The sequence below is a fragment of the Manis pentadactyla genome, chromosome 1 (assembly GCF_030020395.1).
Source record: "Manis pentadactyla isolate mManPen7 chromosome 1, mManPen7.hap1, whole genome shotgun sequence".
Lineage (NCBI taxonomy): Eukaryota > Metazoa > Chordata > Mammalia > Pholidota > Manidae > Manis > Manis pentadactyla.
The window spans coordinates 115,068,233-115,082,058 of NC_080019.1; the positions used below are offsets into that span (position 1 = coordinate 115,068,233).

The 13,826-nt window shown below is 36.7% G+C and overlaps 1 protein-coding gene across 5 annotated transcripts in view; it reads left to right on the top strand.

Moving 5' to 3' along the window:
- The window catches only part of VPS8 (VPS8 subunit of CORVET complex), a 331,520-nt gene that overhangs the window by 202,602 nt on the left and 115,092 nt on the right, over nucleotides 1-13,826 (top strand). For all 5 annotated transcript variants that reach the window (XM_057500758.1, XM_036875334.2, XM_057500761.1 and 2 more), the window contains 2 exons: nucleotides 4,397-4,486; nucleotides 7,554-7,600. In XM_057500758.1, coding sequence (XP_057356741.1) covers nucleotides 4,397-4,486; nucleotides 7,554-7,600 — 137 coding nt within the window. The remainder of the gene's footprint in view (nucleotides 1-4,396; nucleotides 4,487-7,553; nucleotides 7,601-13,826) is intronic.

Genomic DNA, 13,826 nt, shown 5'->3' on the forward strand with positions numbered 1-13,826 from the left:
TGATGGGTTTAGAGATGCAGTGAAAGATATGATTATTCAACATATTTTAAAGTTTCTTTATACATATGGAAAGTGATAAAACTTTGAGAAAACATTGCATGTGATGTGAATACTTTGTTCTAATTCCTGATGGTTGTAAAGTTTAGAAAGATTGGAAATGTGAACAACATCTCATGTGAAACATCTGGTGTGAAACATGGTACAGTCAGACATCAGATACATGGTTTGAAGTCATTTCCATACTTTCATCTACAAGATTGAGAACATAGATATATTGTTTAATGTTTTCATATTCCTGCTAACAATGGAATGAATATATCTTGGTAAAGAACCCAAGAAAACTTTCTCCTATTTGGATTTAGATCTTTTTTCCTTTAATCATGTTGTATTCTTTTCCCTTTCATCATCCCCTTTAAGTGTCCATAGTTACATTATGGCTCATTCTTCATTTCATTTCATCTGCATTATGTATAGTTTTGAGCACATGGACTCCAGACATCCAAAAATGAAGCTCTGTCTCTGAATAATGTGAAACGTGATGAATTAATCAATGACCAAAGAAATTACTCAGCAGAAAACTCATACTGGAGAAGGAAGAAATATTTTTGCTACACAAAAATTATTTCTGCTGTTTTTCCCACATCTGCACATTTTTTCACCTTGAACTTCTTAGTGTCTCTTAAAACTACAATTACAAATATATAAACTTTTTGCTGAAAGATGTCTGTAGCTTCAGTAATGTAAATAAAATCAACATTAAATATGTAGGGAGAAAAGTTCTCATAAGTTTTCTGACAGTAAACACAGTATATAGATTAGTGGTTCATAACACTTTTGAGGTTATAGACCTTTTGAGAATCTAATGAATAATTTGGACCTGTGCCTCATCATATTGTGCATGTACAGACACACAATTTTGTTTGTAATTACAAGGATCCACAGACCCCTTAAAAGCTGTTCTTAGTTTGGGTCTGTGGATTTCAGGTGAAGAATCTCTAGATGTATTTTCCAATATGGACAAAACATCTTTAATTAAATTAAAAAAAAATTTTTAATATAAAAAGTGTCCAAAGAAGTGCATATAATAAATGTTCAGTTTAATAAAAAATTAAAAAGCAAGCATCTCAGGCCCAGATCAAGAAATAGAGTTACTTTCAGTACCCCAGACATTCCACATATCTTTTCCTGATCATAATCCCCTGTCTCCCCTCAGTACACCCATTATCCTGGTTTTCTGATCATTTCTTGCCTTTCTATACACTGTTACTGCAAATGCCTGCACTCCTAAAATATATGTATTTTTTACTTGGCCTGCTTCTGAACTTTATGTAAATGAAATTATACTCTATTTTTTTTCCTTAATATTTTGAGAAGTTTGTCCATTTTGTTGTATGTACCTGTGTTTCATTTTTACTGTTGTATAGTATTCCATTTTACAAGTATATCATAGTTTATCCATTCTACTGTTAGTAGACATTTCCACTGAGTCTAGTGTTTGACTATTAAAAATACTCCATCCATGATCATTCTTATGTATGCATCTTAAGTACTGCTACATATATTTCTCTAGGGCAATAGATCTTGGTTGGAACCCCAGCCAGGATTACAGCATCAGCAGAGAACTTGATAGAAATGCAATTTCAGTCTTCACCTCAGACCCACTGAATCAGAAACTCTGTGGTTGGGGCTCAGCACTATGTTGTAACAAGCCCTCTGGGTGATTTTGATATATACAAATACTTGGATAATCTCTGCTTTAGGGTCTATAATTGCCACTTAATTGGGATAATTATCTTAAATTTCACCAGATGCCAGTATTGTATGAGATTTTCTATTGGCTTGATATTCTTGCTAGACTTTAGAATTTTTCCAATCTAGTGGATGTGTAATGATATTTCATTATGTTTTAAATTTGTGTATCCTTAATTATAATGACATTCATAACCTTTTCATATTTATTAGCCATTTAAATTTTTTTTCTTTGATATGCCTATTCAAGTATTTTGCCCATTTTTCTATTAGAATGTCTCTTGTATTTACTGATTTGTAGGAGTTCTTTATACTGGATGTTAGTCTTTTTTCAGTGATATATGTTGCAAATATCTTCTCCCACTCTGTGGCTTTTCTCTATGGTTCTTTTTAAGAAAAGTTTTTAAAAAATAGTCAACCAGTTTTTCCTTGTATACTAAAGGAGAAGTCCTCCTATGTTACTGTCTAAAAGCTTTCTTGTGTTTTGTTTTTTTTTCATCTTTAAATCTTAGGTTAACCTGAAAGCAGTTTTTGTATATGGTGTGAGGTGTGTGCTGGGGGTTGGGGGGGGTGTCCAAGTTTTTGAAATGCATATGCCCAATTTTCCCAGCAACAGTTATTTTAAAAGGTTGCCCTTCCCCATTGCTCTTCAGCGCCCAGTGCCTCTTTGTCATACATGTATCAAGGATTGATTTGCTTGGTTTGTTTTTCTGGGCCTTGTTTTGCATCATTGGTTTGTTTATCTGTCTTTGTATCAGCACCACACTATTTTAAATATTGTTGCTTTATAAAAAGTCTTGGTATCTATAAGAGAGTATTGAGTATTCTTGACCTTTTATACTTTCAAGTACATTTTAGAATTAGCTCTTTAAGTTCACACCAAAAAGTTTTAACCTTATGATTTTGACAGAAATTGCATTGAGTCTATCAGTCATTTTAAATTTAATTGACATCTTTACAGTGAGTGTTCCAGTCTATGACCATAAGGTTAAGTCTTTATTCAGTGTCTTTCTATAAAGTTATTTAATTTTCTCTGAAGAGATATTTCATCCTTTGTTAGATTTGCTATTACAGTTTCATATTTTTTAGCATAACAATGCTTTTGTTAATGATATTTTAAAAATCTTCAACCATAAGTATAATGTTTACTGTAAGGATTTTTATGGAAGTCTTCTATTTCTAGTATGCTAAACAGTTTACTCATGAATGAATTTTATCACCTTTTGTCCCTTATTCTTTTTTGTGGTAAATTTTATTGATATTAAACCAACCTTGAATTCTATGGATAAGTGCAACTTGATCTTGATATATTATTCTTTTTATATGTTGTTGGATTTTGTTATTTAGGATGTCTGTATCAGTGTTTATGATTAAGATTGATTCTTAATTTTCCTTTCATATATTGTCTTATTGGGTTTAAGTAACAAGATTTTGCAATCCTCATAAATGAACTGAAGAAGTTTCCTTTTTTCTATTCTCTGTTAAAGGTTAATTAATGTTGGAGCTATTTCTTCCTTAAATGGTTGCTAGAACTTACAGGTGAAGATATTTGGGCATGGACTTTTCTGTATGGAAAGATTTTGGCATTCATTCCATTTCTTTGTGGTTAAAAAAATCAATGCAATTTATCTATTTCTTAAGTCAGTTTATTATTTAATAATATTTTTTTAGGAATTTCTCCACTTTGACCATATTTCCAAATTCTTGACATAAATTATTCAAAATAGTATCTTTTTAAAGGCTGCAGATCAGTAATATCTCCCTTTTCATTTGTGATTTTGATTAGTTGTGCCTTCTCTGTTTTGAGGTAGATTATATAAAAGTAGTATAAACTACTTGTGTCTGATAATAATGATTTGTGTCAGCTAATTATTATTTATCCACAAATACTAACTAAATTAGATATATCATGAATATTGCAGTCACAATAACCTGTCCAATTTTTTTTTGAGAATATACCATGTTGATCAATGGTTGGTTTTGCATTTTAGCCATGTAACATGTAACTGGAAAGACAGAATAGTTCACAGACACTAAGAAAGAAGAAAGTTTCAAGAAATAAAGGATAGCCAGTAGTATCTAGGAAAGTTCAAGAAGAGGGCAGATTGGAAGATTTGGAGTTGACAGAAATAGGTCTTATTAACAGTGGTTAATCTCTTAGTCTCATTTAAGACTTTTAACCTTAAGTTGATTTCATAAGACCCTTCTAGTTTCAAAATCCACCAGGCATCAGAAGTATCAGTTTTAGAACTCTTAGCCAGAGAAATTGGAATTATACTCTTTTTTTCATTTCTTCAAGTCATTACTTTAAGCTCAAGAGTGAAATTTACTGACAGGAGATTTGGAAAAGCTTTTGTATTTGTAGTTCATCCTATAGATATCATGGCCTAAATCCAGAGTTTTAGTACTTTCATTTTCTAAGAATCCTGAATTACCTTACCTACATCAAAATCTAATTTTTACATGGCACATTTCTAATTTTTCTGATTTGCAATGTGCCTTTAAATTGAGGCCCCATATTGAAGTTACCTATAGTGCAGTGTAGACGCTTGTGAAAATATTGAGGTAGGTGATCTTGCTTCACATCTATGGAAATTCTATTTAAATTTAACTTTAAAGATAATTTTATCTTCTTCTTTCACTTCAGGAACTTGTGTCCCTGAAGCCCTGTAAAGCTGCAGAGCTGGTTGCTACACACTTTTCTGAACAGATTGAAACTGTGATTAAGAAACTTCAGGTAAATATTCCAAAAACACACTGGGAGGAAACATATAGTGAAGAGATTATTATTGAATATCCACTTCAGAACTCTTGATTAAAGTAATTTCTTCAATTGATAGTTGCCATTTAATAGCAATTTCTAAACATTGTGTGTGTGTGTGTGTGTGTGTGTGTGTGTGTGTGTGTGTATTTGGGAGCAGTTGTGTGAATGACCTCTGAATCTCGAAATGTAAGAGTTTGTCCTTGTTTATAACCAACATTAACATCACAGAGAGATTTTTGGAATTATAACATATACTTACTCTAGAAATCATAATCCACAGAAGACTCCCACCCACCACCCCTTTGCTATAGGAAGTACAGCTGTATTCTCTTTGAGGTTAATGTTATCAGATTTTTGTCATTTTCAAATTGAGTTTATGTTGACTATTCAGAATTTTTCTTGGAAAATCTTAACTAGAATACAGGTATATTAATGCTGAATATTGAGATGCTCAGTTTGAAGTACTATTTAATGGGCCTAATAGTCCACTTCCCACTACCACTGAAGTGCTCGTAGTAAATTTTGCTCACTCCTGTTAGGGCCACAAGTGGTAGAGGTTGGGAATCAATGACAAGGACATGAAGTACAAACCAGAGTCCTCAAGTGGCAATACTAGTAGTAGAGGAAAGGTATTCAAGATGGGAACCAAAGCAGGGAGTGGGAGGAGCCGGCATGAGAAATAAAAATATGGAATTCATTCATTTAAACAGTGATTGTGGCCCTGCTGTGTTCACAGTATGGTAGACTCTGGGGTGCACAAATAAGAATATAATCTTTTCTTTAGTTTTTCCTTATGGAACAGAGAAGCACGTACATAATCACAGTGTGATATATACACCAGATGTATGTAAAAAGTTGTGGGAACAACAGTGATAGGCTTTGTGAGAAAGTCAGATAAGGGTTCCCAGATGTGCCTGAACTGGGCCTTGATTGATTGGTCCCATTTTCTAGGCAGATATTGGGAGGGACTTTCTAGATAAAATGGGTTCTGAGTATGTGAAGACTTGAAGACATGAGGCAACATGCATATTCAGGTAATGGTCCTGTCTGTGTGAAGCATGTTGGGGGGGATGACAGTGGAAGAAGCATTCGATTGTAGCTATAAGAGGTATGGTGGAGGGGAGCAGTTAAAGTAGAGAGGCCAAAAAGTAGAGTTGGGTTCTGATATTGAACAACCTTATATGTAAGCCTAAGAAGTTATACTATATCTTCTGTGCACGGGAAGACTCTGGAGAGACTAGTTAGACCAGTTAGAAGGGGAAAGGTCTGGACAAAAGTTGGTGAGGACCAGGACTAAGTTAGCAGCAGAGAGGAGACAAGTCCAAGATAAGTTTGTCAAGTAAGATGTCTGGGGCTCAGACGTGAGTTGGATATGAGGGGCAGAGTTAAAAATGTCTCCCAGCCATCAGGCTTGGTTGTCCAGCATGAAGTCCATCCACTCAAGATAAAGACTCATCCATTAATTCAATACATGTTTATGTACCTGCTGTAGGCCAAAAACTCTCTTCAATGCTGAGGATACAAAAACATGTGAATACATCCCTGTGTTCAGGGAAGAAAACAGATAAAAGGCAATTGCAGATAGTTTGACTGAATGAAGAGAGAACACTGCCCAGGATACTAAGGAGAGTCACCTAATCCACTCTAGTGAGAGGGACGGAAGGACGTTTCTGCTGAAACTGCTCTCAACCCACAGAGCTTCTCCCCCTTTAAAGTCAGCAGTTCTGATGATTCTTCTCACTTATAGTGGTGCTACTGCCATTTAAAACGTTAAGATTATCCATTGTGGGATTTTCTTTCTCCTGTAGTCTTGAAAGATAGTTAGAGGCAGAGAGATCAGATAAATGAATATGCCATTCATTAGACAAACATATAAAAGCTGAAGTGTTGTGGATTAAAAAAAAAAAGTGACTGTTTGACCATGGACTGTTTGTGGAGTCTTACACTTTTCTTTTAAAGCAGCGAAGTATTTATTGCAGAGCTGTATTGATTTGTGTGAGAATCTCACACAAATTTTATAAGGTACCTTTACTTTTGATGGCAAGAAATATGCCTCTGAGAAATTGTTTTCAGAATTCTTGAAATGAAAAATAGGCCAGATTACATTATAACCAGAAGGAAAGTCATGTAAAATAAGCCAAAGTGATAGGCCAGGGAATAGCTAGAAAATCAAAGACTGCTAAGTACATTTAAAATGTCATATTCTAAATGACATTAAGTCTTTTCAGTCTTGAGAGTCCCCTACTTTTTATAGGTGAAGTTTGAATGAGCCAAAAAAGAAAGAAAAAAGGAAAACTGAAGTACAATAATTTTTACAAGAACTTTGAAACATGATTTATTTTCAGATTCATCTCATTTAATTCTCTAAGGTTCATCTCATTTAATTCTCACCTCTACCATTGCAAAAGGCAAAGAAGATACTGTTCTCCTTTTCACATTAATAAACTGAATTGCCGAGAGAGTCAGTGACTTACACAGTCACATGGTCACAAAATGGAAGAAACAAAACCCAAGTATATTAATTGCTAATATGTTGCAGTTTGCCATCTCTTCTGTAGTTGGTTTGGGGAGTTAATGAACTTCTTTCATGGTGGTTGCTATGTGGAGCTGAAATTCCCACCTTTCCTGTATAGGTTAGTTACCTCAGAGCAGGCCACTATCACAGGAAGACCAGGTAAGGCAGTGGGAAATCCATCAGTGCAGCCAGAACTCACAGTCAGCAGAGCGGTTCAGAGCACCTGCCATTCCAAGGGTCCTTGGGCTAGGAACCACTAAGGGATTTGTCTCAGTGGAGTGTTTTTTGGGGGCAATAACAATGTTTTTGTGCTTCTGCACTCAAAATGAAATGTGTGACAGTGATTAAATACTGAGAGGAAAAGTACTGCTAAATAATTCTTTAGAATTTCTTAGATCTGTATGGAGGGCTTAATGGAAACTTAACGCATTTTAAAGGGATATTCTAGAGCCGTTCCTTACCATGGCATAGTTTAAATAATTTGTTTTAATATTTAATTATATTTTTTATTATTTTTCTGTTCAGAACCAGGTTTTGCTTTTCAAGTTTTTGAGGAGTCTTCTTGACCCAAGGTATGTTAATAATCTTTAGTTTTTCATAATACATTGATGAGAAATCAAAGGAAATAGATTGAAGTTGAGAAACTAGCCCATGGTATCCAAATAGTACAATGAGCTCTTGATTTTTAAAATTGTAACGAGAGTAACAGTTACATAGATTATACCAAATACATGATCTGATAATACATTATATCTTGAGAGAATACTTTTCTTTCCATTTGAACACGAACACACACAGTGAGTTGTTGTTGATGTAAATAAAATAATGGAGTTGTGCCATGGGAACATGTTTCAGGAAGAATTTGGTGACCATGTAGCATCCCCTTTCTAACTAGCTCCACTCCTTCCTGTTTCTTATTCAGTGCTGTAGTTTGGTGCTTTACTTTTCTATGTAAACACCTAGTTCCCAGCCCATCTGAGAATTTACTACCTTATAAAATCTCCTTTGAGGTGTTCAGTTTTAAACAACTTTTCCTGGCAGTGGAAGAAAAAGTTTAAATGTTTTTTGAAGTGATACTGAAGTACTCATCAAATAAAATCTAACCCAAAGAGATTATGAAATTATCAGTGGATTTGTAAGATAAGAGTTCTGCATGTTATATATCTTTATGTTTTGTTATGTCTGAGTGGAATTCATTGGGAGTTTAGTGGAATAACATTCTCTAAGACAGTCACTCTTAACTAGAAATGTGTGTCAGAATCACCTCAGAAACTTAAAAAATACAGATGCCTGGGCCCAACACCACAGAGTTATTGTGGGTAGCGATATTTTCAATGTATCCTGCTGAGACCAAATAAAGGCAAGGGTAAGAAGTTGGAGATTATAGGCAGTTACCATGTTTATTCTCATATGGTCACAACTTGGTACATTCCGTTGGCTTGAATGCACTCACCCAGCCAACTACAGCTTCTGCTCCCCAGCATGAGTTTAATCCTCGAGGAGCTTGGGGGCTCTGTGGCTCTCTCCTGACTCCCCACCCCTTGCTCTTGGAGGAACTTTGTGGGCAGTTCTCTGGTGACTGGTGGATGCCTGACCAATTACATACCTCTCCACCCCTCCCCTGGGCCCATACTCCTGTGACTTACCAGTGGCTCTGTCACTGGCAAACATCCCATACATTTGCAAACAGGCTCTTAATACAGTGGGTGCCATTAGGGCCAGGTGGGGATCCTGGTCAGAAAGTTCCATTTTCCTTACAATGACATAGCTTTCATGTCGGATGTAGAAGCTTTTAAGTTACATTATAATGTACACTAACCATTGAAAACAGTCACTTCAGTGATAATAGCAGTTTTGGTTATTCCAGTATTCTGTGCTATTTTGAAGTACAAAAATTTAGTAATTTTGTTGATTGTAATAAGTTTTTAAAATCCCAGTCATTTAAATCTTGAGCAAGCTATGCTGCATTTAAATTCAGAGTCATACAGGTGTGCATGTTCAGGTGGTTAGAAAAGCAATCTGACTACTTACTGCATTTTTATCCAAGACCTTTCCAAAGTATCTATGTTTTAATTCCCTGTTCTCAGAATATTACTGAGGCTAGACAACTTTTTTTCTTTTTTATTGAAGTATTGTTGATATACAGTCTTACACTGGTTTCAAATGTACAACACAGTGGTTTAACAGTTACCCGTATTATTAAATCCTCACTCCCACTAGTGCAGCTACTATCTGGCTAGACATCTTTTTTTAAATGCCTATGAATCATTTGTACTTCCCTCGGCTGGTCTTGGCCCCCATCCACATCTAGAACTAACTGATGGAGGGATCTTAAAATTGGACTTGGGGATCAGAAGGGAGAAAGAGAGCTGGGAAAAGAGTGGGAGAGCTGGGGGAGGGCATTTGTAGGAGGGGGGGCAGGAGGGGTGCCCAGCTTCTTCTCCAGAGCCTTTGCCCCTTTTCCGTGGCAGGATTCCTTCTGTCCCTCCAGTGTCCAGTGTCAGGTCCAGTCTCTTAGGGCCTGACTCCTCTTCCCCTGGGATAATTTGTTCTGACCAAGTTCTTTCCCCACAACCATCCTACCTGGAAAGACTCAAGCTGGGAAAACAGGAAGTTCAGCTTTGAGCTTGGCCTTTTCTCACATGTGATAAAATACTGAAGAAGATGGTGACCAAATCTTACTTAAAAAGAAACAAACAATTAGGTACTGTGCATATTAGTTCAGTCACTTGCTCAGAATGACTGATTTCCTGTCACATTTTAGCCTTTTTAAATGAGTATGCCTGTTAACTAACTTGAAAAAAAAAAGATTTAAGTCTCGTCAGGTGCTGAGAAAACTGAAGTGGGAAACTAAGGGAGCATGGAAAAGATACCTGGAGACAAAAGAACAAGAACACGTAGCTTGCCTAGCAATTTTCACTGGCAGACGACTCAGACTGTTTTGTCTTTGATTCCTCCATTTCTGTTCTTCTTAAGCAATAGATTTTCTTTTAACATCCAAGTTTCCCCCCCATGAAGCTCCTATAGAAGCATTATGGAAAGTAGAGAAAATGAAAGAAAGCAGTTATTCTGAGATGGAGACTTCTTGTATTTGTGTGTCATATCAGGATGTTGCTTTTTTTTGCTTTTGCCCCACATACCTCAGTTAATAGGACCCTCATTCTTGTATATATAGTTTATGCATATTCGATTTAACATTCACATGTATTCACTGAGTTATTTTTGAGGAGGGGTAGCCCTTTATTTTGTCAACAGAATTTTTAAAGGAATAAATCATGTAGTTGAATTCTTATGTTTATTGCTCTGTTTTCTTTATCCAATTTCTTTTAAGTTATTTCTGCTATGCAAATAATGTCCTCAGTAGAATTAATTGACCTACAAAGATATTGGTGGCATCTGTACCTAGAAGGATTAGGTAGTTTTGTGGGGAGGCAGGCTAATCCTTCAGAAGTGAATTACATGCCTGAATTCAGGCCAACAGCTCGGGGAGAAAGGATTTGCACCCTCTTCCCAATCTCCCCTTTGAGACAGCTGCTCCCCGAACCCCCGTCCCACACCCACTCCCTGGGTGCATTCCTGCTGGCCAAGAATTCTCACAGGAGTTGTCCTAATACATTTACATCCACATGCAGGTCTTTTGTACAGTCAGGATGCTTGAAGGATAATACAAAGAGACACTGATGGGTTTTGTAGGGCTATGAGCTGCATAAAGAATAAAGAGAATGTGCAAGTTTATTTATATTCACAATATTTTCCTCAGCATGATTTTCTTGGTAATGTCGATTTAGCCTTTGTAGCAATGTCCTGGAGGCCTCTGAAATATGTGGTATGATTTTCTTGTAGGAAAAAACCCACACATAAAATGTCGCATTGTGTTTCTAAGTCTTTAATCAAAATAAAAACTGATCATTGCTAAAAAAAAAAATGAGTAACCTTGCCAAGGAGCAAGACATACATTATGGAAATGGTTATACATTAGATTCAAGTTGAATTTGTCAGTATTTCTGTGGTTTATTTTGAAGGGACATTTAAGATATTGACACTCAGTGTTGAAATAGCATATTTCAAAGTTAAAATGAAACATTAGAACATTATGTATGTTTGTGACCTTTCACATATAAAAACACATTTCCACCTCAGTGAGTGCCATCAGCTTGGCTCGGGTCACTACTAGATAGCCTGTCTTTGGTTAGTATTTTGCCAGAAGCTCAGATTCAACCTTTTAAATCCTAACATATCATCATCTCTTAATCTCTAGGCCTTTCAGATAGATAGATAGATAAATAAAAAAGAAAAAAATAGCTTACATGCATTTATTTCTTTATTCCTTTATTCAATAATTCTTCATAATGAGATAGGTGTCTACTAAGTGTAAGGTAAAATCGAGCCAAAATGACCGGGCAAGGAGGCAACAAATGAGCCAAAAGTTTAATAGGGCACAATCCCAGGCGATGTTCACCAGTCTGGTTAGTCACAGACTGGAGAAGTTGCGCCCAGCAGGGCAGGCAGTGAGTTTATAAAGAAGTAAGGGGGAGGGACAGCATAGGTCTACAGTGGCGCGAGGATTGGCTAGCCTAAGGCATGTGTCATTGGCCTTTACAATAGACAAAGGACTAGAAAGTTACTACTCATTTTCCAGGTTGGGAGGGGGCAGCAGCCGGGAATTTTGGCACGTCATCAGGCCGGAATCTGTTCGTCTCTTTCCCTTACTAGGCCAGGGTTGAGGGCTTTGCTGCCCCCTTTCATTATTTGGTGAGGGCTGAGCTAGTCTGATGTGCTCACCCCTCTCTCCGGTGCCTCCAGCCCTACACTAAGTATTGTACTAGAGGTCGAAGTGGTTCAAAATCATACTTTTATTTAACAGTTTGCTAACTACAGCCTACTAAACACTGTGACAGGCATGGGAGATCAAATGGCGATTAAACTGGGGCCCTGCCTTCAGATAATTTATATTGTAACAGTGGAAGCGGACAAGTAAGCAGACAATTAATGTGAGGGTCTTAAATACAATCTTGAGAGTAATAATGAATATTTCTCTTTACCTTACCCACCCTGCGTCACCTTCTCAGCCACACCACACAGAACCAGTCTTCATGATCTACCTCTTGGATGTCTCTTACATGTATGTCCTCCTCTTGTCTGCCCTCCACTGCCTGTGTTCAGGCACTTAGCATCCCTCTCCTGGTGTCTCTTGCTGGTCTCCTAACCAGCCTTCCTAATTATTTGTTTTCATTTTCAAACCGAAAATAATGCTATGTTCTGCTTCCCCTTCTCAAAGTTCTTTCAGCCCCCATTACCCAAGGAACACCCAAACTCCTCATGTTGCATCATGCTGAAGCCAGGGTTCTTGTTCGCTGAGTCGAAGAATGAACTTGGTAAACAGACAAGGCAGGAGATTTACAGAAAGTTTTTACTCAGTTACAGAGAGAGAGAGCTTTATTCAGAATAAGAGAAAGTATGGAACTCCCTGCAGGTGCAGGGAGGGGCAGGGTTGCCACTTAGGGTCTCAGTGTCTACGGTTTTATGCTTGCTGCAGTGGGCGTTTTCTATAGATTCAGCCAGAATGCTAGTTATATTTTAACCTATCTCTGTGAAAGTTTCCCAGGTACTTCATTGTAAACTAATGGGCCTACATGACTATGAGCAATGAGCTGTTCTATACCACTGGGTCTCGATGGGAAACACATTGTTACATTGTTTCAATCTCAAGCACCCTCTTTTGTAAGACTTTGTCCTTTTCTAGGGCCCAACGCTGTACTCTAACTGGGAAGGAGCTACGCCCTGCTGCCTCTCTGTCTCCACACCTTTCTTGATCTGATTCAGTTGTATCTGTCTAGCTTTGTTTTTTTTCATGCTCCCCTTTCTCTTTTTTTCCCTGTGTTCCTCAGCAGTACTGATCTGCTCATTCATGGGATAAACTACACATTATCATTCCTCCCTGTGCACATGTGTCCTTCCTCCCAGTCTGCTTTGTCTTCAGGAGAGCAATTTACTTATATGTATTGTATTTTGAGCTCCAGAGATTAAAATGTGCTTTGATCCAGCGATTCCATTTTGGAAAATATATTTTAAGGAAATACTGAGGAAGAAAAAGTAGTTAATATTAAAATATCCGTATTAATGAAAAAGCTTTTTAAAAAGAGGATGGAGGAGGTCACTAAATAAACACTTAAGTATATTACCGTAATTGGATACCCAGTTGGGAAACATGGCAATGTGAATGTAAAAATAATGCTAAACAGGAAAAATATATAGTATTAAATAGTATGCACACATAGTATTTGTGTGTATGATTGCTAGTAAGAGAATGTGAAGAGAGATAGCTTAATGTTCACTATATTCTTTGACTCCATAGATTTGCTTAAATTATAATAAAAATAAGATAAATTGCTAGTAGTTTGGAGGAGTCTACTCTTTGATTTTAAAATCTGCGAAATGATAAAAACTGGCATGTAAGTGTTAGGGGGCTTAAGTTTATTTTCCTTGGTTCTCATCCCTCCCACAACAAAGAATTGAAGCGTAGAGACACAGTAGTGAAGCAGAGTAAAAGTTTTATTTGAACTTATGCACTTAGAGAGAAAGTGCGGGCATCTTAGGAGGTACCCTGAAATATTGGGGATTCCCTCTTTAAGGATTTCTCAGGAATGTGACAAAGGGCTAGGGGACATAGACATGTTAAGTGGTCTCAAGATGTTTATCCTTGGTGGGAGACAATTGGTCTCTTCTATTATCAGTCCTCTAGGTAATTCTGCAAAATTAGCACAAGGAATTTACTGATTTAGTTCCTCCTTAGGATAG